This window comes from Polypterus senegalus, chromosome 13 (genome assembly GCF_016835505.1).
Source record: "Polypterus senegalus isolate Bchr_013 chromosome 13, ASM1683550v1, whole genome shotgun sequence".
In the NCBI taxonomy this organism is placed as follows: domain Eukaryota; kingdom Metazoa; phylum Chordata; class Cladistia; order Polypteriformes; family Polypteridae; genus Polypterus; species Polypterus senegalus.
Window position 1 is genome coordinate 2,306,812 of NC_053166.1, and position 26,838 is coordinate 2,333,649.

Here is a 26,838-nt window from a genome sequence, read left to right on the forward strand (position 1 = left end):
CCGCTGGCTTGTGAACCGCCGCCAGTTTGGAGACGCCGTGACGGGGAGGCTGCGGGTGAAGATGTTCGGCTCGTCAGAAATCGGGAGCGTTTGAACAAATTAGTGCCAAAGCAGGCGTGCTGGGAGAGTTTGGTAAGTCGAGCAGTGATCCTTGTCACTAGTCTTTAATTTCTACCATTTTAAAATTGATGGAAAGCTGATTTCAGTAATAGAGAAACGAACTTAAACAGCGAACACAAACGAGAGGAGTGCACAGTGGAGCAAAATAAATGGTTTTGAAGGAAACTCGGTACAGTCCAACGCATCGTTGTCTATCTCCAGGTTCACCCGTGTCAGCAATGAAGGCCAAGACGAGAGTTAAACCTGCAAGGGGCTCCCTCACGTATAACGGGGCACTTTGGAGTTGCCTTAGGGTGAGTACAACGGAGGAATAAAAAAGAAACATTCGGAACTGCAGAAATGTTAATAGAAACCTGCTGCGATCAGCCGCCGCTACACATTTGTGTGCAAACAGACTGTGATGAACTTTTAAAGGCTTTTAAACTACTTCTGCATTCTTTCCTTCTTGTGACAAATCATTTATGCCTTTAAGGCATTTGTGGATTCTTTGCTGATGTCAAAGTAATGTTTAGCAGTCTTACTGCTTCTGGCCTGCTTTTGTCATTTGGCCGCAGCTGTCATTTAAACATCTTCTCCTTTGGTGACGTCACTCGCGGTCCCCAGTGTATGGCTCGGCTATGGTGGATGTGACAGAGTCACCTGTTTGATGTGTCCAGTCGTAGCTCTTGAATCTTCCCCGTCTAGTCTGATCTGCTTGATTCTCACTAGTGATCCCCGTTTTGTAGGTCTCCCCATATTTCAAATTGCAATAACAATGCTGCTGATTCCTTATCCAGATGTGGAATGTGCATACTGTATAAGCAGCTCTTGGAATTGATGCATTTACTGCTTGTAAAAGTGCCCTGTGGATCTTTGTGTGGGTATCCTTCAGTTATATCTTGTTATGTTGTATGGTAAAGGATTATTAGATTGAATCTTACTAGTAAAATGTGATTCAAATGTGTTTTGTAAAGGTCTTATTCAAAGGCAAAAACTCATATTCAAATGTAAAAGAGCAGTCGGGTGTTTTTACCTCACATTAATTTTGGAATTATGTTACTGCAGTATTACAGAGAGTGTTTGGAGTATTTTACAGGTTTAATTTTGCAAACAAACAGTCCCGAATGAGGCACATTACCTGCATTGTGAAGGAGCGTCATTTACGGCCCTACGGCGTGTTTCCCCGAGGGGCATCCGGCTCGTAAGTTCCTCATTGTTGGGGACCCAAGTGGCTGGACCAGGCCAAGGGGTCTCCCACGTAACACCTGGCAGTGACAGATAGAGGGTCATTTCTGGATGGTGGGACCGGACTGCGTGTCTGCCTGGCGGGTTACCAACTGGGATCCAGAGTTGTTTCATCGTGTAGTGGGTGTGGCAGTGTGCTGTACCAGTGCATGCTCCCCAACTTGACTTGTTTTTGCACAACACTGCCATGATTCGCCTTTTGGTAGTGTTGAATGATTAGCCTTTTGCTTCTTAAAGTCACTCCTTCACAATACATTTTAGGACTTTCCCTCAGCGCACTGGTTTTGGATTTGCAGTTGAACTATGAAAAATTATTTAAACACTTCCCAGCCACCTTAGGGATTCCTGAATTATCGCTGATTTATGTTACCAACAGGATGTTTCAGATGCAGTCTGCTTATTACTTGGCTGCTTACTTGACACACATTGCCTAAAACAATGAGGTGTTATTATCAAACCAGTAACGGCGCACTGCTATAACGGTAACGTGCAGTGAATACACTTGACTTGAGTGTTCCTAGTTTTCCTCCTCTTTCTTTCTCTGTTCGTTTATCATTCGTTTGCTCAGAGGCTGATGCGCTTGCTGATTCCTGAGCAGCTCTTCTTTTCTCCACGCTAGCGGCCCGCTGCTTCTCTTCTTTTGTCGGCATCTTTTCACGTTAAAACTGATAAAGTCAGTGTTTTTGTTGCAGTTACTTAGCACGTTTTCTTTAATTTTTTTTTTTTTTAAGATATAAAGATCTAGGGGAAGGGACGGCGAAGGTGGTAGGGATGAGAATGGTGCCTGTAAACATGCCCCGCTCTACTGGCCACTGCTGAGAGTTGATTGTATAATAAAATAAAATAAAAATACAAAGAGGAATAACCTTGGAGGTCAATCATCACCCCGAAAGCGGACAGTAGGCGTCACGTAGTATATGTATACCAAATTTCCGGTCAATAGTTCAAACGGTTTGTGAGTGACAGGTGATTTAAAATCCTGCATGGACATCCATGGTAGTATATTATATATAAAGATATACAGTGCATCCGGAAAGTATTCACAGCGCATCACTTTTTCCACATTTTGTTACGTTACAAATGGATTAATTTTTTTCTCAGAATTCTACACACAACACCCCATAATGACAACATGAAAAAAGTTTACTTGAGGTTTTTGCAAATTTATTAAAAGTAAAAAAGTTGAGAAATCCCATGTCCATAAGTATTCACAGCCTTTGCCATGAAGCTCCAAATTGAGCTCAGGTGCCTCCTGTTTCCCCTGATCATCCTTGAGATGTTTAATTGGAGTCCACCTGTGGTCAATTCAGTTGACTGGACATGATTTGGAAAGGCACACACCTGTCTATAGAAGGTCCCACAGTTGACAGTTCATGTCAGAGCACAAACCAAGCATGAAGTCAAAGGAATTTTCTGTAGACCTCCGAGACAGGATTGTCTCGATGCTCAAATCTGGAGAAGGTTACAGAAAAATTTCTGCTGCTTTGAAGGTCCCTATGAGCACAGTGGCCTCCATCATCCATAAGTGGAAGAAGTTCAAAACCACTAGGACTCTTCCTAGAGCTGGCCGGCCATCTAAACTGAGCGATCGGGGGAGAAGGGCCTTAGTCAGGGAGGTGACCAAGAACCCGATGATCACTCTGTCAGAGCTCCAGAGGTTCTCTGTGGAGAGAGGAGAACCTTCCAGAAGGACAACAAGCTCTGCAGCAATCCACCAATCAGGCCTGTATGGTAGAGTGGCCAGACGGAAGCCACTCCTTAGTAAAAGGCACATGGCAGCCCGCCTGGAGTTTGCCAAAAGGCACCTGAAGGACTCTCGGACCATGAGAAACAAAATTCTCTGGTCTGATGAGACAAAGATTGAACTCTTTGGTGTGAATGGCAGGCGTCACGTTTGGAGGAAACCAGGCACCGCTCATCACCAGGCCAATACCATCCCTACAGTGAAGCATGGTGGTGGCAGCATCATGCTGTGGGGATGGAACTGAGAGACTAGTCAGGATAAAGGGAAAGATGACTGCAGCAACGTACAGAGACATCCTGGATGAAAACCTGCTCCAGAGCGCTCTTGACCTCAGACTGGGGCGACGGTTCATCTTTCAGTAGGACAACGACCCTAAGCACATAGCCAAGATATCAAAGGAGTGGCTTCAGGACAACTCTGTGAATGTCCTTGAGTGGCCCAGACTTGAATCTGATTGAACATCTCTGGAGATCTTAAAATGGCTGTGCACCGATGCTTCCCATCCAACCTGATGGAGCTTGAGAGGTGCTGCAAAGAGGAATGGGCGAGACTGGCCAAGGATAGGTGTGCCAAGCTTGTGGCATCATATTCAAAAAGACTTGAGGCTGGAATTGCTACCAAAGGCGCATTGACAAAGTATTGAGCAAAGGCTGTGAATACTTATGGACATGGGATTTCTCAATTTTTTTTATTTTTAATAAATTTGCAAAAACCTCAAGTAAACTTTTTTTCACGTTGTCATTATGGGGTGTTGTGTGTAGAATTCTGAGAAAAAAATGAATTTAATCCATTTTGGAATAAGGCTGTAACATAACAAGATGGTGGAAAAGTGATGAAGCGCTGTGGATACTTTCTGGATGCACTGTGTGTGTGTATATATATATATATATATATATATATATATATATATATATATATACAGTCATGGCAAAAAGTGTTGGTTTTCACAAAGTCTGCTGCTACAGTGTTTTTAGATCTTTCTGTCAGATGTTCCCCTGGTAGACTGAAGTAGAATGACAAGCAGTTCAGAAATTTCAAAGGTTTTTATTGACAGTTACATTAAACTTACACGCAGTGTCCGTATTTGCAGTGTTGGCCCTTCTTTCTTTTTCAAGATCTCTGCAATTCGCCCTGGCAGGCTGTCAATCAACTTCTGCGCCCAATCCTGACTGATGGCCGCCCATTCTTGCGTCATCAATGCTTGGAGTTTGTCAGAATCGGTGGGTTTTTGTTTATCCACCTGCCTCTGGAGGATTGACCACAAGTTCTCAATGGAATTTAAAGTCTGGGGAGTTTTCTGGCCACGGATCCCAAAGGTTGATGTTTTGTTTCCCGAGCCACTTACTCATCACTTTTGCCTTATGACCCGGCGCTCCATCACGCTAGTCACCAAACTGTTCTTGGATGGTTGGGAGAAGTTGCTCTTGGAGGATGTTGATTGACGGTAGTTGATTGACAGCCTGCCAGTGTGAATTGCAGAGGTCTTGAAAGAGAAAGAAGTGCCAACACTGAAAATATTGACTCTTTGCATAAACGTAATGTAGTTGTCAATAAAAACCTTTGAAACTTCTGAACTGCTTGTAGTTTTATTTCAGTATAAACTTTTGCAGTTCAGCACTGGTGATGGTGATTACCCCCAGACCAGGGGTTGGTGTTGTGTATTAATTAAGGCCTTTCTGTTCTCATCACAGCAACTCCATTTCTGGACAATCCCATTCCCGCCACTTGAACTCATAACCTGGAAGTCGGCCTTCTTGTTTATATATATGTACTGTATGTATGTATGTATGTATGTATGTATGCATGCATTGGTCTGATCACAATCTGATATTTGGCTGGTTACCTACCAGGCAATGCTTGTGGTTGGTCAGCAGACATCCACCATGCCCTCTCAGTTGTGAGAAGCAGATCATAGACATCAGATATAGTACCTGCTAAATAATGCAAGGAGTACATGACACGTGTTTCACCCTAATTGGGGCTCATCATGTACAGTATTTTTGCTTCTCCTTGCAGGAGTTGAACCTCCGATGCCCGAAGCAAAGCCTCAGACATTGTGCCATGCTGGCACCTCCAATTCTGAAACAAATAACTTTGTTGGCTTAGCAGGAATATTTCTAAATTAAGTAAATAAATAAATGTGACAATAAACTGTGTGGCAGACAACCAGGAACGTTGCCCCACTGGGACGCCTGGAGAAGGGAAGGACTAAGATAGGGGCAGTTTCTTCCCTGCGGCGCAAGAGGGCAGCACCCCTGGTTAGCATCAGAGCCCTGTGGGGGTCCATGGCCAACGCCAGGGGGAGCCTGGAAAACTCCGGAGCCTTGGCATGCAGCATTTCAACCACACCTGGAAGTGCTGCCGGATGTTAATTAGGAAGTACCTGGAGCACTTCTGTGTGCAGTATAAAGGAGGCCACCTTACTCCGCTCGGGATGCCGGAGTCGGGTGGTAGTGGACAGAGCTTGCGAGAGAGGAGTGGAGGCGGCAGAAGGAAAAGGACAGTGAGCTGAGTTTATTTTGGCTGTGTTGTGCTGTGAAAATAAATAGCGTGTGTTTATGATTTGGCTGTCTCCGTGTCTGTCTGTGTCCGGGCATCTTTCACAACTGATAAGAGAAATGGCATGGACATAAATGAATAAACAAGTCATGAAATCTGTTTTGCATTGCTTGTTTTTATGTGTCTACTTAATTATTTACTAATTTCTTTATTTCAGAGAAAATACACACACCATGAAATCTACCTTGAAATAAAAGCTGTCATATTGACACATCACAGTTCAGAGTGTGGGCTCTAGTGAGTATTGTTTTTTGATTGGTGAATTGTTGGTAGAGTGCATGTAAATCTTGTAAAAAGCATTCAGGGACCACATTTCTAGCAGACACATCAGACGCAGCCCCCTGAGAGGATGATCAGTTCAGGGCTTCTTGAATTAAGGGAGGTGTAATTCGTGCTGTAATTCTGGCCACCTTTGTCTTGCATTCGTGTCCACCACAGACACGCAATCACAACTCTGAAGCAGCACTTTGCTTGCTTTGGGAATCCCGTGGCTTACAGGCTCGTGTGAAGTTGTGACTGTGCGCGTCCCCTGCACCGGCAATTCACCAATCAAAACACAGTACCCTCTAGAGCCCACCCTCTTCGCTTTGACGGATGAAAATGACACTTCATTTCAAGGTGCATTTCATGGGGTGTGGGGTACCTCTGAAATAAATAAATGATAAATAATTAAGCAAATACATACATAACTAACACACAATGTATATTGAAAGACACATTTTATTATTTATGCTCATTTATTTATTGTTTTATTGTCACATTTCACAAAACATTTGTTTATTTAAATATTTATTTAGTTTTGTCCAAAATATTCCTCCATAGTTTTCTTGTAGACCTTAAAGGGTGATGAGGATGCCAATGCCATCTTCCCCTCAGTACAGTGTGTATTAGAAAGAGAGCAATTATAGAAAAAATAAAAGTTTGACTAACAGAAACATTAGTGTTGGATTTATCTTTATGGATTTCAGAAGTGTGATGCAGGTTTGCTCGTCCGTTTCCACGATCAGTCAATTTTCTTCATACAGACAAATGGCATCTGCACTGCACAGTTTGCATCATTCCACTGTCCTGGAATTGAAAGAGAGCAGAAGACATGCGGTTAAGAGCACAGACGGACTAAAATCAATCCCAGCCCTACCCAGGCTCAAAATGTCTGCTCCTCTGAGACTTTTGAGGTCTACAAACTGATATTTGTGCTGGCATTCTTTTTAATGTAGGCCTTCTTCAGACCTTGCAGGCCCACCTGTTTCTCACTACATTTTAACTTTAGCCATCTGAGATCTCAGTAAGCAGATTTCAGAGTTTTGCTCTGTCAGTTAGCCATTGGGGCACTGTGCCTACGTTCACACCTGTAAAAGTGCCAGTGCCTTGGAAAGAAAGAGAAGTGGGGTCCTTAGTGTCACATTTACAGGGTTCAATAAAATTCTTACATGGAAGAGTTAATCAGCACATCACTGCACTTCGCTGCCATGAGTAGTGAGTGCTGCAGTCTTACATGATGAATATATCAAAAGATTTAATTCAAGCTAGCATGAAAGCGTGCTAAGAGACTTGTTAATAAAAAATAAAGTGTTATTTTATTTATTATTCCGTTTTCGCAGAGATGCTTCATCTGCATACAAAACACTTCACCCAGAATAAAGGAGGAATTACCTGTGATATTAGTGCATGACACAGCACTGGCACGCTGCTGGTAGAGGTCCTTCGGCTCAGCGCCATCCTTGGCTGTTCATACCATCTGCTCCCCTCCCTTCTCTGCTGAGTCCTTTTTTATGTGCTTATAATATTTTTACTAATTGAGTTCATTGAATTGCATCAAAAGCACAAGTTATACAAGAATGAAATAAAATAGATAAAGGAACCCCTACCCCAACACTGTGAAGAGAGGTCAAGAAGAAAGGGTAGGAGAGCCATAAGAGAGGGCAGCAGTTTAGCCAGCAAGGCAGGAACTAAATGACTACAATGACATAAAAATGCCTAAAGGATTAGGAGAGTCCTTCATAACAGATCAGCGCCCACTCAGTCTCTGACCAAATATGCAACACCTCGCCAAACTGAGTGACGTGTTAATCTGAAACGGAGAGTTTAAGAAGATGGGGTATCTGAAACATTTCAGCTAGAGATCACTGTTACCTAACGGCACTGGTACTCAGACCATAGGACCTCCATAGAACAGAAGTATCACAAAGAGCAGAAAGGTCCATGACATGAAAAGGGCTGCCAGTATACTGGATCAAGCAAAGACTGTTAGACAGAAAGGTCCAGAAGGAGGTGATGGGGCAGAGGAAAGTGCCAGGGCACTGAGGAGAGATGGTACTCAGGTGAGCAGCCGGTGTCCCAGTTGAGGGGCTTGTAGAGTAAGAAATGAGATCGCATGTCTTGGCAAATGACGACATGTTTTTAAATAAAGCATTTTAGGAAGCAGTGGGAGAGGATGGACTTCCAAACTGAAAACTTAAATGTGTCCAGCCCATAACGTTGGAATTCAAATATCACAGGCCAACATTTTATTTTGAGTTAATGAGTTGGATGAATCGTATTTTGTGAAACAAATGAATATTCTCCTTCTCTAACTGTTTTAAAACTGCACAGTCTTTATCTCTGTAAAATAAAATTAACGTGAGAGATTTGGCTTCTCTTATTTGTGGGGACGTTTGTGGTTTGCATTAGCTGAAGGTTAAAATAAAAAAGCAAACAAAGGGTACAAACAGCGCATGGCTGTACTAATAGCCTGACCTGCTTATCACTTTCCTGTTGTTGAAAGACAAACACTTCTCAGCTCTATTAAAGATTTTATTTTGGTAATAAAGTCAGTGTCACCTCGAGGGACTGCAGTGTGTGTGTGTGTGTGTGCTCAGACCTCATCACCCATTGGAGTGACTCTGATTTATTTTTCATAAATTCGTTTCTCTAAAGCCTCTGCACGTTTTCCAGTGTAGTTAAATTGCCAACTTTCACTTGGATTGAGTGTTTTTTATTTTCAGCTGTTGTGTGCACTGACGCATAGCCTGACACACAGACCTAGACAGATGTCCCTCTGAAAGTGTTCATGGGTGCCTGAAATGCCCAAAGTCTTGTATATAAAGACTAGAAGTACCCCGCATGGCCCGGGTATATTTGCATAATTGGTTAAGGTAAGAAGGCAAGTATTTATTTGTTGTCTAAATGTTAGTGTCATTACTGGACTAATTACAAATGTCCCCTCTGTCACTGCACTACCTCACTGATTGCTATCCGTTTGTTTCATGAGTCAAAAACTTGTTCTTTAGCGTTGTCATTTGATTCCATTGTTGCAGTAATTCCTTGCTGGGTTTTAACCATGAAGTCTACTTCAGAGTTTATAGTGTAGTTTCATGACCAGATGCTTAATCCTGTATTAATAAACTTGATGACTTGTTGAAAAGCTGAGTCCATGGACCAGAGAAAGCTTCTGCCATAGTGGGGTGGGTGGGTTGAGCGTTGGGGTTCACAGACATCACTGCAGGTCTCCGTATTATTACTGGAGACGGCACTTGTGACAATATAATGTTATAAAGAGGATTTGTAGTTGATTCATGCGGAATTTATTAAAATGACTACAAATGACTACATGTTGTTAGATAGCCTTAATCTAGAACTGCCTCATCGTAAAAGGGACTTCAGGGATCAGTAAAAGTTAGTCACGCCATCCTCATTCGTTCTCTTTCTGCCATGTTCTGAATAGTGACTCACTCTGTTTCATCATGGCTTATCTCCACTGCGCTTGGTAACAACAGTGTCTGTGTTTTCAAAAAACCTAAGACTTTGTTTTCATTTCATTTCAGATTTATTGTCGCCTGTACGCAGTGAAATGAAATTGCTGGAAGGATAGAAGACTGACACCCGTCCCACCTCTGATGTCACTTCCGTCATACGCCATCCAGGACCTGCCTCTTCCTGCCTGGATCCCATGTAAACTCCTCTTACTCCACATCACAGTAGTCTTATCTTGGACTCTGTTCTGGAAACATGTTTGATTGCTGTTTTATCGTTTTTTTGTTTCCTTATATCACAAAGTGCCCCAAGCCTTTATGCCTTATCTTGCTCTTTCTTACACTGCGTTTGTCTGCAGGTAAGCTCACACTGTGGTGCACTGGTGCCCCGGCCAGGTGACGTTTCTGCCTTGTGCTCGATGCCTGCCGGGATGGGTTCCAGCTCAGGATGAGGAGATTTGGAAGCTGGATGGATGAGTATACAAAAAAATACTGTTTTTTCCATAAAATTCTTAGAACATGTGCACTAAAACCTGTCTTTAACTTGTTAAAACGGGCATTTGAAGTGTCACGTTTTGATCTTTGCTTATATACAGTTGTCAAGGAGTAAATTGTTTTCATAATCAGATCACAAAATAGTGTCATGTGAGGTAAACCATAAATTCATCCTGACGACAACCAACTAGTGACAAATGCATTTCTGAATCTTAATGATTGGATAAAGAGAAGCATTCCATGGACTGTAGCTACTGGGATGCAAGTCAGGGACTGATCATCGCTGGCTGGGTCGCCTGGGTGAGGGTGCCTGATGTTGTGAGACCAGAAAAGCCCAATGTCCCCAGGATACATCACTGAAGATGAGTCCCGGTGCGACCGCAGGATGTATTTCGACACTACAGACATTAATGGAGCAGAGTTACAATGATGACCTGACCTTTACGTGAGTCCTGATTGGCTGACAGGCGTACATGTAACTGTAATAATTAGCATACATGGCAGATGATTAGATGCATCGAAAAACTGAAACAGGGGTACGCTGTAGCTTAGCGTGGTGGCACCCGAGTGATTCATAGACAACAGCTTGCCCTTCGCCTCTGAACGTAGGACTGTGTGTCATGTCAGGCCAGGCCAGTATTTAGAGACTTGTGTCAAATTTATGCAGTGGTTTTTCTAAACGTCACAAGTTAATAGAAAGAAAAAACATGAGCCCTGCCCAAAGACACTGGGAGACACATTCCACATTCCATATCCTGATGGGAATTACCTATTGACATCATTTGAAGACACCTCTCTTTATTCCTGGAATTGTTAGGTTCTCCAGGTTTCCAGTTTGAATAATCCCACTTGGATCCATCAATCCATTTCCAGTCCCCCACCTAAGGGACAAGAATTATTGTAAGCTGCTGTTCTTTTCATATGCACACAGTGGATACTCGGACCTCAAACCAGTTTACCTTCTCACAGGCGCAGCCTCCAAGCCAGGTGGCGGGACCACTCTTGTCAATACTTCGAATGAGGCTGTTGACAAACTGGTTATTATCAGCGCTGAGCACCGAAGCCAGGTGTCCACCGAGGCTGACGCAGGACTCCTACAGGGTGACAGGAAGGATTTGCATTAAAGTTGCGGTTTTGTCTGGATTTGACAAACCTAACAGGTATGTGTTCTTTAATTGAAGTACACTGGACATTGACCAACATCACTAAATTGCTTTACCTGGAAAGTCAAACCCCCAGCTTGACCAAAACAAGCTGTGTGCTCATTTCAAAGGCTTCATCTTGTAAGGGCTGGAGATGCTGATGTCACACAGCCATATCAGTGAGGGGCTGCCTTAGGGGGGCCTTTAATGCACATGCCAGACCCTGGAGTGCAGTGTGTAACAGTGATGGTGTTAGCCTGACATTCTGTGTCATGAATTGGTTGCCATCTGATTGTCTTTGTAGTGTTGTGATGAAGCATCGTATAAGTGTGCGTAGTTTCTAACCTTTTCAACTAGTCTTTTCTCAGTCTGCTCCGTGTATATTTGAGATTAGCAGAAGACAAATGGCAATGCATTTCAGGAATGAATTACTTACTGGAGTGTCCAATCAGAGTTGTAGGGGTCTGCGTAGGGTCCGCTTTCACGTGACGTGTAATCTCATTTTTGAGAAGGTGTTCGTCAGGTTGTGCCGTAGCTATGCTGAAGACAACGTGGGTTATGACGTAGCTACGCCATTGGCTCGATGCTGAAGTATAATAACAATTGGGCACCGTTTGAATGCCACAGTGTACCTAAGTATCGTTGTTGACCTTCCCTTTGTGGCCACGATCGAGCCTTTTTTAAAATGGGAATGTGTTGTATTACAAAGTGCACATCATGTCAAGCTGAGCATGACGGTGACGTCACTTTACTACACCGGCCTGTACAATCCCCAGATCTCACTGCAGTTAGCGCCTTTGGGGTGAAGTGGAATGAACGGTTTGCCATTAAAACAATAGCTGAGGAGGTGCAGAGCAGACTTCCTAACAGTCATTTCCAGTTCTTCTTTTATTCAGGCTGGAGGGCAAAGTGGTCAACATAGCACTAAATTGGTGGACCTCATAAAGTGGATGTGGTGTGTGTTTTGTTTTTTTTTTTTGCATTGTGTTCTTCTCTTTTCTTTTCCAGTGGGGCCTTCTTGTTATGGCATTGCTGCTGTGTATGTACCAGTTTGTGGCACAACAGCCACCAGGCTATTTAAAGACAAGGGGGTTCACATTCACCACTTCTGAGTCTTCTATCAAACGAGTTTAAACGCTCACTTATGCTCTATAATAAATAATAGTAAAGAATGCAAATTTGGGGGTCTGACTTTCTGTGTGGGTTTTGTCCAAGTTCTCCTGTGTCCTCCTACAGCCCAGTGCTTGGCAGGTTTGCTTGTGTGGTGACTCTAAATGGACCTTCTATTAGTCTGCACTGTGTCTTCCTCCTGTGATGGACTGGTGTCCACTGTATGGTTGATTCCCACCTGCATTTTAAGGCTATGCGTCATTTTACTGTTGGCCTCACTGTCACATCACGAATTTCTGACATTTAAAGCTGATGTCCTTACAACTAACCTGCTAGAACCACACATTGGCACCCTGAGAAGGGACTTCATCGTGTGTTGTGTGAGTGTGTCTTTTAGTTAGGGAGCTGACCTAAATGAAGTAGCGTCTGCTCCCCAGTTTGCTCCTTCCATTCCTTATCTCAGTTTAATACAATACAATTTATTTTTGTGTAGCCCAAAATCACACAGGAAGTGCCGTAATGGGCTTTAACAGGCCCTGCCTCTTGACAGCCCCCCAGCCTTGACTCTCTGAGAAGACAAGGAAAAACTCACCAAAAAAAAACCTTGTATGGTTTGTTGCCCATAATTCCATTTTCTGAACCTGACTGTGAACGGCCCTCTTAGTGATCTAAGAATTACAAACCGTTGCTAGCTGGCCCATTCTGAAGTAATGAGGTGTACACAAGGTGGCAGCAGACAGCAGCGTTTTCCACTGAATGTACTGAAAGTCAATTGGGAGGCACAGACTGACAGAGAAATTCAAATTAAAGCGAGTCGTCCATGTGGCATGACAATCAGGCGCTGTGTGGAGAACTCTCCTTTGTCAAAGACAGAGATACCACATTTGTTTAATAAAATTATTTTTATAACAATGAGACTTCATGAGCAATAACAGTGATAATAGGCTCTAATTACTTCTAACAGTAGACTGTATAAAATCCACACTTTTATTATTATTTTAGCGGATCATAGTGGCTAATAACCGTGCCCAAGGTGTCTTGTTCTAGTTTGACTAGAAAGCAGAGACCAAATTGAATGATTCCAGAGTGGTATTAACTGATGTCCTGTTCCTAACTGTTGCTGTAGAGGGTCTACAACTTTTTGTAATTCATATTTCTTCAACATAACCGTTTTTAAAAGTAATGCCCAATGGAGACTTAAAATCGACATTAAGGTCCACCTGCACTGAAGGTGGCAGCAAGTTCACAGCCACACACGGTGACTCCCCTGGCCTTCTAAGAACTGGCATTGAGGATCAGGAGTGGCCATCAGACGTGTAAAAGAGGGAACACACCAGTTGAAATAAACACCGTCAGTTTGAAAACGTAATTGCTGGCCCGTTATTCTGATATGGTTGCACAGAATTTTTCTTGGTTCCGAGATGGATGATTCTAAACATTCTTTTAAATAAAGATTTGAAAATTTCAGAAATTGATTCAGTGCATTCTATTTTACATATTTAAAAAATATGAACTTTCATTCAAATTTTCTTGAAGAAGGAGTGAACCAAGGTTCAATGGGAGTTGTTGTGTGCAGACAGTCAGGCAGACAGATGAGACGATGACATTCGGCTATTTCTCATTTTAAGTGAACACACCTAAAAACAGAAGAGTCTTCCTCTGTCCTGTAATCTCACAAAGTGGCTGGTCCTAGAGCTGTGGGTGGAAGGGAGAAATGTCTCCAAAAATCTAGGAAGTTTAAGGCCAGAGAAGCATAAATCTATCATGGGGAGACCTCTCAAGTATCAGGCAAGTGCCGGGGACGTGTAGAGGTGTGTGGTTTGGACTTGGCTGTGTCTAGATCCGGGTCTGGGGGGATCCCCAGGTGATCCGTCTCTCTTCCCCAGGCTAAGGGGTGAGAGATGTGGAGGCCGTGGTGACTTCAGGGTCCTTAAGGGTCACCCTGTAATTCCAGATTTGTGCTCTCAGGGCCAGGTGTTGAGACTCTGAAAGGTCTGGTTACCCGTTGGAGGCCTTTGTCTCACAGACTTGTGTTTAGCATCCCAAACCCTGCTTAGTCCACCAATGAAGCCCCCAAACTTCCAAGTATGAATCTGGAACAAATCTATGTTAAAAAGAGCTTATCTTATTTGTTAATGTGCAAAATAACATGCAAAGGTAAAATACTAAATGCAAAACATACAGTAAGAAACAAAGAAAATAAACTTCTTACAAGCGCTCAGCCACAGTGACGCAGATTCAGACCTTCCTGTCTCTCTTCAAGATGATCTTTTACATTTCATTCTGCTGATGTCAGAAGTTTGTGCTTTTAATTGTTCTGACCCTCCTTCGTCTTGCTTAACTGTTTGTCCTGCTCTGGACTTTCCATTCTGAAGTTTTTGAATAAATCGATTCTTTTTATATCTGAACACCCTGTAACATATTTAACTACAGTATACATTTATCACGTAGTTAATGTGTACTTATTTGAAATGACACGTATGCTGAGCTTTACACTTACTATTATCTAAAAGTCATTGTTATGGTTAAAAAATGTGTTCATTATTTCAAATCCTAATACTTGAGCAATCGCACAGCTCAGTAGTTTTCCAAGCCCACACTGGAAACTAAAACGCTGCTTAGTTCAAGTTTTCATGCAAATATTAACAAGAAAGCCGATAAACTGCTTAGTGCAGGAGGACCTACAGTTCAAAAGCGGCTCTTGACCGGACACGTGCTCCTCTCCTTCTTGGCCTCAGTTCTTTGTTTAACCTTCACGTTTTCCAAACTGACAACCACATCTTCACAGGCCAATCTGAATATTTCTTCAGCCGAGTCTCTCCAGTCCATTTCTGGCCCGGTTCGGTTGTCAGGTCGCACTTTCGATTGCGGACCCCTGTGGTCTGTCTTGATGCACAGGAGCAGCACACTAGTAGGTGTTTCATCCTCCATTGGTAGATTCCCTTCCAGGTACTACTGAGGTCCGAATCCTGACAATAAGCACAATTTTTCAGCCTGCCAAGTGAGAGCTGAGGGATTTATAAGGTGACTGCGGGGGTCCGATTGGCTTCAGTTTCAGACTGAAGTGCTTCCCCCTTTAAAGCTGACAATCAGTGCGGTGTGGATGCAGGAGTAAGCAGAGAAAATGCACACGGAGTCGATGAGAACATCTCAGGCCTCTGGAGCACTGCTGACCTCTGCATCCCGGTGCTTGCTCTCGCATCGTCTCATCTGCAGTTACGTCTTCTTAATTTGAGAGCTTTGGTGACTCTGATTCATTGTTTGCTTTTAGAGGTGATGCCAGGCATCTCCCCGTCTGCACATTATGGAGAAGCACCTTGAGGGCTAACACAACATGAATACACACTTCAAGGCATGGCTGCAGGCTGCGGTGTTTACTCTGCATAAAGATAAAGACAAACGAGTCCTTGGGAAGAAGTTCAGAAGAGGACTTCAACACCGGGTCACATGCGCTCATTTAGCCGTGTGCAGCCTTGATCTGCAAAAATGGGCATGTAACTCCTGAGGGTCCATCACAGGCTACACAAACAGCCCACCCACAACAAGGTGTTCAGGCTTTGACATTGTGACCTGATGAACACCAACTAAATCACACGGGCTCTCTCTTAAAGCATCAAAGAGAACTTCCAGTTGTTCATTCTTTCACTGGCCTCTTCAAATCTTCTGAGTCCTAATTCACATGTTTTTAGCTGAGTTCACATAATAAAGTTCACCCCTGCCATCATTATCACGTCTGTCTGTCCACATGAAACAACTCTGCACACAATGGGACGATTTTGTTGAAATCCATCCATTATCCAACCTGCTATATCCTAACTACAGGGTCACGGGGGTCTGCAATCCCAGTCAGCACAGGATGCAAGGCAGGAACAAATCCCGGGCAGGGCGCCAGCCCACTGCAGGGCACACACAAAGCACACACCAGGAATAATTTAGGATCACCAATGCACCCAACCTGCATGTCTTTGGACTGTGAGAGGAAACCCACGCAGACACGGGGAGAACATGCAAACTCCACGCAGGGAGGACCCGGGAAGCGAACCTTTAAGGGTCTCCTAACTGCGAGGCAGCAACACTACCACTGCACCACCGTGCTGCCCATTTTATTGAAATATGATGCGTTTATTCTTCAAGGAAATTTGTTTGGATATTTCGAATAAGGCACGCCGTCCACATTTTGGAAATTGAAAAGTCTCCCATTGAATTTTTGAACTGGTCTTGTCAGGGAAACATTCTGTGCAACTGTAATCACAGAGTAGCTTACTGTTTGAAGTCTTAGCTTGAGTGACGTTACTTCAGCTTCCACCCTGACGACAAAATGGGCCTCCAGTACAAGTTAGTGGAAAGCTGGGAGAGGCCCGTGTGTGAGCCCCTGGTACGCCAGCTAACTTCTGCTGCTTGAGAAGAGTGAAAAAGTAAATGTTTAAAAAAAAAAAAGGAAAAAAAAAAATCTCTTATATCGAAGTGAATGTAAGAGGAAAGGAATTATGGGTAACAGTAAATTAACAGAAAACTGCTCATTTACTCTTAATGTAATTTGAACTGGGTGTGACGAGGATGGATAGGATTAGAAACGAGGACATTAGAGAGTCAGCTTAGGTTAGACGGTTTGGAGACAAAGTCAGAGAGGTGAGATTGCGTTGGTTTGGAGAGATGGTGGGTATATTGAGAGAAGGGTACTAAGGATAGAGCTGCCAGGCAAGAGGAGAAGAGGAAGGCCTAAGAGAGGTTTATGGATGTGGTGAGAGAGGACATGAAGGTGATGAGGACAGGAAGAGATGGAAAAAGATGATCTGCTGTGGTGACCCGTAACGGGAGCAGCCGAAAGAAGAAGTAGACTCTTAATGTAACCAGACGGTGTTAACGATGCCTACAAAGCATCAGTTAAGTGTGCATTCATCTGCACCACATGGCCTACTAAAACGATGTCACTTTGGAGCGGTCAGAAGTGGCTTTAGTGGGGACACATCTCTCATGACATCACATGTCGATGGTGAAGCCTTCATATCCATAAGTAATTCTACCAGCATATCACACACCACACTGCACAGGGAGGAATAACCAAATTACTAAATAGTGTGGTGGGCAGCAGGACTGAGGGGACCACCAAAACTTGAATTGGTGTCGCTTTGGAGGAGTTAAGTAGACAGCACTGGCAAGCTTTGGTGGGCTGAATGGCCTCTTCTCGTCCAGGTTGTTCTGATGTTCTAATTCAGAGCTAAAGAAGGCTTTGTTAAGGTCTTGATGCCCAACAGTTATGAAGTCCCTAAACTAAAGTGTTGCCGAACTATGTGAGTGTGGCACTGTAAGCCCGAGAGCAAACAAATATTTCCTCAGGATTTACATTACACTAAAAATAACCACACGGCTGTGTTGTCTGCACATTTTAATAATCCCACACTTCGCTGACGTTGTCATTTATCATCGGAGCTCCAGTCCTGCTTCTACATCCTGGTCTGAAGCGACCGACAGCTTTAGCTTGAGGCTTTCACCGAGTGTTTAACTCTCCGTCGCGTGCGTCTTTCAGAAATGTTATGTTTAACAGATTGGAGCTCACAGGCCTTCCACAACCAACAACTTCCATCAGCACGTCAGCCGAGGCCATTTTTACAGCTTTTGAGTTGAGATCTGCTGTCTGTGCAGCCTGTTTGGACTCCATGATGTCGTAAGGTGTGGATTTAATGGAGGCTACTAACTAACATATATATAGTAGAATTACATTCTCTTATTGCCGTTCCTTTTAGATCTGACTCACGGTTATACAAATGTTTAATAAGCAAACATGCGACACTGTAGCTGGCTTTTTGATGAAATAACTAAAAAAAATTGAAGATGTTCCAACTTTCAAATCAGCCCCCAGACTCGCGTGAAATGTGTGCCATGTACGCATTTTTAACTTATTAAATCATAAAAGCAAGACATATTTTCAAAAAATGATAAAGATCCCAGGGAGGGGGATATCCTTATTTTGGTCAGAGTGGCATGAAGGAGTGAGTGCCTTGTATCTGTTACTGTCAATGTGTGAAGTTAGGCATTGTGTAGAATGCCAAGGAAATCTACAGAATGACGAAAATGAAACAATTACAATTGCAAAGACTTCCTAGGTGTTCTGTGCAATGTCAAAAGGCAAACCGGCACAGTATATAATACTTCTGCCTAGTGATCAATATCTCCTTTCATTATTTTCATAGGTGTGCTGCACAATTATGCAATTTTGCAGAATATTTTATGACAATTAAATCTGCACAATTTCTATGTTCTATCAGTGGTTAATATTCGTTTATCAGCTGAGTGCACAGGCCATTCTAGCCTTCCGTGTTGCAACAAGTAGGTTTTTCAGTAACAAAGCCCCGTACTTTATGTTGAATTTCCTTTTTCATTTTCATATACAGTGGAACCTCAGGTCACGACTGTAATTTGTTCCAAAACTCTGGTCACAACCCGATTTGGTCAGGACCCGAAGTAATTTCCCCCATAGGATTGTATGTAAATCCATTCCGGACCGTATGAGCTGTATGTAAATATATATTTTTAAAGATTTTTTAAGTACAAAAATAGTTAACAATACCATAGAATGCAATGTGTAATAGTAAACTAAATGTAAAAACATTGAATAACAGAGAGAAAACCTTGGAACAGAGAAAACTAACATTGCAGGAGTTCACACTACAGCCTTACGAACAACTCTCTGTAAACACTTTTTTTTTTAAGCACTGGAAAAAAAATGAACATTTGAAAAATCCGTAATTTATACAAAAAACTAACCACAAACAACCAAGAAAACTAACCTTTCATGAGTCGAGTTCTGGCATGAAGGAAGTGAGGAGGGGCTGGGTGGAGAGGAGATTACAGTTTTGAGGTAAATTCTGTGAAGATGCGGGTTCGCTGCATGCGCCCATTATGCTTCTGGGAGCCCTTAAGCCCGTCACCGTCGGTAATGTTACCGATGAGCACGACAGTGAGCCACTACAATGGAGCAATCGGATGGTGCAAAAAGTGCCAAGTGCTTTTATTAAAATCAACAAAACAACAATCAAAAACAAAGTCCAAATTAAAGTGCAGTGCTTTCAGAATCCTTCAATAAATAAACGATCCCATAAAAACAGAAGTGAAGTGGAGGTTAAAATCCAATAGAAAAAAGTCTTCATTAAATATGAGTTTAAAACAATGCTTGAAGCAGTCTCTTTAAAAACAAACCCTTTGCAGTCTTTAACTGCCTTCTCTCTCTCTCGCTCTCTCGCTCACTCTCTCTCTCTCTCTCTCTCTCTCTCTCTCGCTCTCTCGCTCGCTCTCTCTCTCTCTCTCTCTCTCTCTATCTCTTTCTCTCTCTGTCTCTCTCTCTCGCTCGCTGAATGCACAGGGAGAGACTGAACACGTGCGGAAATCATCAGCACAGACTAACCAGTAGGGAAACTGGCTTGTTTGTCACCCAAGTGTGTGGCTGTGAACAGATGCAAATGTTTGTCGAACTTTTTGGTCGTAACTTGATTTGTTCCGAGACATTCGTGACCCGAGGTTCCACTGTATGTCTTTTCAATAAAGGCCTCTTCATGACTCACTTTTCATACTTTGCCTAAATAGTGTTTGTCGTTCTGTATAATGCCTAAGTAGTATTTACAGCACCTAGGGCCATATTAAAGAAGCACAGACATTTCATGCTTTGCCTAAAAGGTCACAAATTCTATAGATTTCCAAGGCATTGTATACAATTCTTGCTTTTCACACATTGCTGCTAACATATCCATTGTCATACATGTGTGTGTGTTGCAGCTTAAGGGCTTTGGTGTGATGGTAATTACTTGCCAAGCCAGGGGTGGGCACTGTGTTCTAATGCCTTCTCTCTTCCTCCCGCTGCAGAACAGAAGATTGACATCTGTTCCACCACTGACGTCACTTCCATTATCCACCCTCCTGGACCCGCCCCTTCCTGCCTTGAACCGATGTGACTGAGAGTTCGGCCATTTTGAGTCAGTTCAGTTCTGAGCTCCCTACCTGATAGGATGTCATTCATAACTTGTTGCATGGTTTTCAGTTATACGGGGTCACCAGGGTGTTGTTTACACCTTGTAACGTAACTCAATGAACCTAAACTTTCTTTGTTAACACATCTGAGGATGTTTTTCCACTTCAAGCACACATTGGCTTCTTTTCTTCCTGTCTGGTTAACTTTACACATTTGAGTTCATCTGTGAACACATCAGAACAGCCCATCACAAAACATCAGTACCTCAGCATCGTTCTCGGACATCTTGGTAGGGAAGAACTGGTAGCATCGGTCATCAAAGACCACCCATCCCTTCTCACAGCTGCCTTGGCAGAAGGACAGTTGGCTTCTCACGATCACAGTTTTGACCTCTGCAAAGAAACAACAGCGTTAAAGTGAGGCGTCCAAGCAGCACTTTGGAAATGTTCAAGTTTTGGAGATGCTTCATAAATATAAAACATTACTAAACAAAAGAAGATTAAGAGGAAACCTGACTGAATTGTTTAAAATTATGAAGGGTATTAGTGCAGTGGATTAATTCAAGGACTCAGGTAAATTTCACACAAACATTAGGATGTCACACAGAGAGCCACCGACACATGAATCAGTGACCAAGGGGTGTGGTGGACAGGAGGGATCTTCACAGCTCAACTTGATGTTATTTTGGAGGAGTTCAGTGGGCTGAATGGCCTGTCCTTGTCTTTAAAATCCTGCTTATGGTTTACAAAGCCTTCAATTATCTGCTCCATCCTATACGTCAGAAGCCTGCCACCTTACACTCCAAATCGTACCCTTAGGTTTTCAAATGAGGGTCTGCTTAGAATTCCAAAAGTTAAACTTAAAAGAAGTGGTGAGGTGGGCGGCCTTCTGCTGTTATGCACCTCAAATCTGGAATACGAGTTTACCCATAGAAGTTCGCCAGACTAATACATGAAGCACTTTAAAAAACTGCTAACCACCCGTTATTGTAACATGTCCTTTTCATAGCTTCATTTTAGTTTAACCCTGATATTCTGTATATGCATTGAATTATCATTAATCAATCCTTACTAACTCTTACTTTCTCTTCTGTTCTTTTCCAGTTTTCTGTGGTGCCGATCTGCGCCACTACCACCTGATCAAAGCACTGTGATGCCCCTACTGATGGATTGAAGGCCAGAGGTCCACATGACCATCATCATCAAATTCTTTCACATAAAGCCTGAAAACCACGAGGACTGATTGAGATCATTTATGGTAGGTACAATGCCCGGTGGGGCTGCGTGCTCTCGTGGCCTCGGAACCCCTGCAGATTTTGGTTTTTTACCTCCAGTTTTTTTTTTTTTTATGTTTTTTCTGTCCTGCCGGCCATCAGATCTTACTTTATTCTTTATTACTTAGTATTGCCTAATCTTATTTTTATATTTTTCTTTTTTCTTTCTTCATCTTGTAAAGCATATTGAGCTCCATCATGTATGTGAAAATGGGCTTTAGAAATACAGAAAATGATGTTGTTGTGGTCCAGAGTGTCCTGAAGTTCATTCCTGATTCCGCTGGATTTGCTTTCACGCTCCGTGTTTGACACACTAACAGGATACATTTGGCATTTTTCAAATTGACATTATTTGTTCCCAATCAATGTGTATCTTCGTTTGCCCCATGAAACTGTGTCCTGAAGTGAGGCGTTTTTGAATGCATTTAATAAAATTCCTAGCTGGCTGTTACATTTTAAAACAGGGATGTGAAAAGTTAGGGCAGCAAGCAGATGTTGTCTTCACAAAGTAAAGAAATTCTGTTTTTTCAAGGGGCAGCATTAAGCCTCCATGGCCGTCCCCAAATATTAACTGAGATAAGTGACAGCCCACTGCTCCACATCCTAAGAAATTCACTCGTCTTTTTTTATTTTGCCAGTAGAAGCTAAAATGACAGTGAGATATGATTATTAATAATAATAACAGTAACAGTTAATGTAGAATATCAAAATCAGATTTTATGAGAAGTTGAGCAGTATGACCCCATTAATTGGCTGACTGGACATGTAACAATATGCAGGCTTTCGAGGAGATCACACGTTGCATGAAGAGGGGGCCTGCATTGCCCTCAGAGCTTGCATATTGTAATCTGTTCATTTGGCCAATAAAAGGGGTCACTTTGATTGACTTCTCATGGCATCCATTTTGGCTGACACGGTACAACACCCTACTGCTAAAATCAAATTTTAAAATTGTTTGTTTTTTTGCAACTACCGTAAAATCTTGTATATAATTCACACTCGTATTTAATGCGCATGCTGATTTAGCCTAAGATCTTCAGATGAAAAAAAGAAATTCCTATATAATGTGCACCCTTAACTTTTCAAGATTTTGAGGGGGGGATGTCGACTTCTGTTTGACAGGAGGGGTGAGGGTGATAATCGGCTGTAAATGTCGTTACAAATGTTAGACACGTTGACTTGATCTCAAAACTCTGTGTGTGCCTTAGTAGCGATGAGCAAACAACAGAAATCAATGGCATCAACATCTGGCGAGAGAGCAAAGCGAATGTGCAAAGCAAATGACGTTTTCCGTATATATTTTATTATTTTGAATTGGACACTGACTTGGTGCATGTGATCTGGAGATCAAAAACGAAAGTGAGGTACTGGCATCACCTGATTGGCCCCAGTGGATCGCGGCGCTAAACACATTTGTGTAGCTGTGATAACTCTTGCCCGGGAGGACCTCCACTTACAATGACAAGAGGTACAAACCAGATTGTGTCACACTGTGACTTCCACGTCCCCAACAGACGCTGTAGCCAGAGATGGCGGATGTGCAGAGAGAGTGGCCACAGAAACAGTAAAAGATGGTTTATGTTGATTTCTGTGTGAAACTATCGCTTTGTGTGCTTTTCAGAAAACTGCCTGGCAGCCGCTTGCCTGACGCCCCCCTCCAAGGCCCTGCCACGTGTGATGGCAGGTGATGGCAGTGCACTGCACACAGCAACAGATATTTTATATTGATTTATGAGAGAAACTATTGCTTTAAAATGATGTCTTGCTTACAGTATAATGCACACCCCAATTTGTAGCAAACTAAAATGTGTGAAAGTTGCACGTATTATACGTTAGGTTTTAGGGTAATTAAAGCGAGTGACTTGGTGACATCCCAGGGCTCTTTGACGTACCAAAACAACCCAAGAGAGAGGAGCCAGCGAGGTGGAGTGGGCATGAAGTTAGGGTGCCACTTGGTGGCTTTCTCAGCTTGTGTAAAAATCACAAGCCACTGGGAGAAAACCGAAGGCCAAATCCAGGGTGCCATAGAGAGATTACCGAATATCTCACTGGCCTGGAAACATCTGGGAATTCCTCAGAAGTACTCTGAGAGGTTGGCTTGGGTGGCCCAAATCAGAGGTTTGTCATTGTGACCTTCATCCGCATACGTGGACTGAAAATGAAGTGAACTGGCAGTACGTTTTTGGAGAAAGTGTAAACTGGAGTTCTTTTCTGTGACATGTTCGCTTTTTTTGTTCTTTACTTGTTGACCTTCATTTTCATTGCAAACCTTGACCTCGCCAGGTGTCTGTCACCCATAACACCAAAGCTGTTTTTGTTTAATACAATTTTATTTTTTTTTATTTTTTAGAAAGACCACCCCCCCCCAGCCCCAAACCATTGACAGCACCTGGCAACAGGCATGGCAGGCGGACAAGCTGGCGGCTAAGCTGGCGGCTCTACTCGGTCACTGGACCGACTGCTGTTCTTTATGTGTGTCTTACCTGCAGGCATGGCGTCCGTGGAGATGAACTTCAGAGTGAAGCACAACAAGAGCAAAGTTAGCACTGGGAGCATGGTGACGAGGAATCTGGAAGGAGCAAAGGGACAATCAGTCATTGTTTACTGGGGGACAGGACACTTAACATCACCCTGTCTGTGGAGGGTTGAAGTAAGCTCAGCACATCCTACAAAGGTCAATGGGTGAGACCCATCATAGCCTGAGTGAAGCCCAAAGAAGGACACAGCAAGCCAAGGGTGCAGGAGGGCACTCGGCTGCCAGCCCCAAAGTGCAGCAGGACCTGACGCCATTCAGATGATCATCTGCTGTGTGTTGTTCTCTTGTTGCTCTCTAATGAAAAACCTTTCATAGCAACAAAACAAATCTCCTGTTACTCGTACTGCATAATCCGCTCGTCAGTTGTCCAGTTGTTTGCTCACAGCATGCTAAACACGTGCGTTTTTACTAAAACATTGTTATGTAGAACCTTCCAGAAAAATCGGCACACATCATAAACAGCGAGTGCATTCACATAATACTGAGTTTTCAAGTTGAGGACGTTAACTTCAGTCTCCATGAAAAGATGAAGTTCAAATGTTTTCACAATCACCACTACAAGCGCTTATGGTAAGAAACATCTATTAAAAAGAATCTCCTTTCTGGGGGGAGCTTTCCTTTAGAGAGCCTTTTCATGTCGATCCAAATGAAATCCACCGTGATCCAATGTTGTATAATAATAAAACCCGCAAGCCTGTGCAGGCTGAGTACCCTTTACTGCCACTTTACTTGGCTGACATCTTTATCAGGGCCCCTCACAAGATGAGTTTTCGTGACTTTTGGGCCCATTGCGTTTGACAGCAGCACTTTTGTATTGTTGGTAGTCAACTCCAGAATTGCTTCCAGGATAATTGGATGCGTTTCTATGCTCCTCGTTTTTCTCTACATCAACAGCCCTGTACCAGCATGAACTGAGGGCAGGATTGCCAGTCTTGCACTCGTTCGAACCCTAAACTAATAGCCCGTTCTTCCTTAATAAGCAGAATGTGCTCCAGGATTATAGTTGAGTGCCACACAGCTAGATGAAGTGCAGGTTATGGCACTGGATGTTGATATTTGAATGTATTTTGTTGCGTTCGTTACCTTGTTAGGGTATGTAAATCTATGGTGGATGGGACAAAGGTGCCAAAGATTGCTTCAAATTCTTTGGTCAAGAAACAATTTTAACATGCCACCACTGGCAGGAAACATATGAACTAATTTTTTGAGCTGCAAATGGCAAAACAAAACAAATAAAATAAAAACAAAGCAACCGAAACCCCAATGTGAGGCAAGAATCACAGGTAAAATCCATCCATCCATCCAGTATCCAACCCACTATATCCTAACTACAGGGTCCCATCCAACACAGGGCGCAGGACAGGAAACAAACACAGACAAGACACGAAAATCAGTCCCAACAAGAGACACTACAAGGGTTTAACACTGAAGGGTCTCTCTGCAAGTCAGGATTACTGTTTGGCTGAAGAAGGTGCCCGAGTTGCCTGGAAAGCTTGCATGTTGTCCTGTTTTTAGTTAGCCAATAAAAGGGGTCATTTTGCTTGACTTCAAATGGCATCTCCAGCTCAGATGAAGTTTAGTGCAACCTCGGACCTTTGATCTCGTCTATTGATGAAAGGTCACAACCCGTAGAAACACGGGATGCAGCCCTAACAGCGGTTATTCAAAATGGCTTCCATAACAGAAAAAAGGCTCTAAGACCCCAAAATTCAGCCCTGATCACGACAGCAGACGTCCATCGGCAGTGTGGCCAGCTTTTCTGCTGGCTGCTTATTTTAAGCAGGTCAGGCCTTGGCCGGTTTGTGCCAGTCAAATCTTTTACAAACACCAGAGACCCATTTTGAGAACTGGAGCTCATGGCAGGCCAGGCACTTTATGGCGAAACGCAATGAACTTAAAATAAGATTCGTACCTGCAGCACCTTTTGTCTCTTGTTTGTGATGGGCTCATCTAGAGTCCAGTAGCTCCCCCCATTGGAGCTTTTATCTTTATAATGGTTTTCGTTTTCCCCTGAAGCTGCTCCGCATATCCCACATTTTGGCAGCAGATTCCATGTGAGCACCACGTGTTAAGCCTGGCACAGCACAGAGAAACAGACAGTGATGTGCACCTCAGTGGTGGTCCTTTCATGCACACCGACCCTCGGGTGTCACTCAGATCTGCTTCCTCTCATTTCCGCTCACTTTGCCCTTTGACTGTTTTTTGTGCCAACTGCACAATCGGGTTATTTTACAGTTAAGGTTGGCTACTCATGAGGGAATTTGAAGCCTGTGACTTACAGTAATCCTGGTGGCGATCTCCTCACGGGCTGCCTGTGGATGGTGTTGTTGTGACCCCATCATCAAGGAACAACATGGGTACACTTGGTGTGCACCCTGTACTTCACACTCACGTGCATACAAAAAGCTGATTTTGATATGACAAGGGGTGCCCTTAGCAGCAGAGCTCACCCCATGTTAGGTAAGAATAACAGATGGAGTCGGATCTAAACAACTACCTCACCTGTTTGCCCCTTCATGAGTAGAGTGCCTATGGACTGGCAAGAAGCCCTGAGCACCGGACATACAACACAGAGACTAATACTTTGAGGACCTTATGGTCTCCTCTCACCGGCCCACCCCGCTACAAGGATTGACCTTCTTACCGCACTCACTGTCACACGTGGGATGCACCGGAGCCTCTTGCTTTCTCTCAGCTGGCACCGTTTGGCATTAAAGGAAGCTTTTATAGATGAGGCAGGAATGGCAGAGTGGGCAGAGCAGGAATCCCGCCCCAATGTCAACATCCACACCCTGCTATCAATCATTCCTGTCACTTGGCCCTCTTATACATTCCTACATGACAAACGCCAAGGGGGCATTTGAAGACAGCCTTTCATGTGTTTGACAAAAGGCTGTGCCACCTTCATGATGGATCTTGTTGATTTCCTCCAGCTCTGCCT

General features: G+C 43.3%; 1 protein-coding gene and 1 long non-coding RNA gene across 3 annotated transcripts; one reads left to right on the forward strand and one right to left on the reverse strand.

Annotated features, from left to right (window-relative positions):
• The first annotated feature begins 40 nt into the window (after positions 1-40).
• On the forward strand, positions 41-10,905 carry LOC120542111. The gene is made up of 3 exons (XR_005636153.1): positions 41-132; positions 322-413; positions 9,451-10,905. It is a non-coding gene; the product is annotated as an uncharacterized LOC120542111 (long non-coding RNA).
• LOC120542109 (galactose-specific lectin nattectin-like) lies at positions 6,395-26,617 on the reverse strand. 2 transcript variants are annotated; one of them, XM_039774271.1, is made up of 6 exons: positions 26,542-26,617; positions 23,845-23,930; positions 20,353-20,480; positions 10,833-10,967; positions 10,643-10,754; positions 6,395-6,715 (listed from the first exon to the last, which is right to left on the reverse strand). In XM_039774271.1, exons 2-6 carry the CDS (start codon positions 23,915-23,917, stop codon positions 6,651-6,653), a joined length of 513 nt encoding a protein of 170 aa, XP_039630205.1. In that variant the 5' UTR covers positions 23,918-23,930; positions 26,542-26,617; the 3' UTR covers positions 6,395-6,650. The 2 variants fall into 2 exon arrangements, with proteins under 2 accessions (XP_039630205.1, XP_039630206.1); XM_039774272.1 differs by having other exon boundaries at positions 26,551-26,590.
• Between the last annotated feature and the right edge of the window lie 221 nt (positions 26,618-26,838).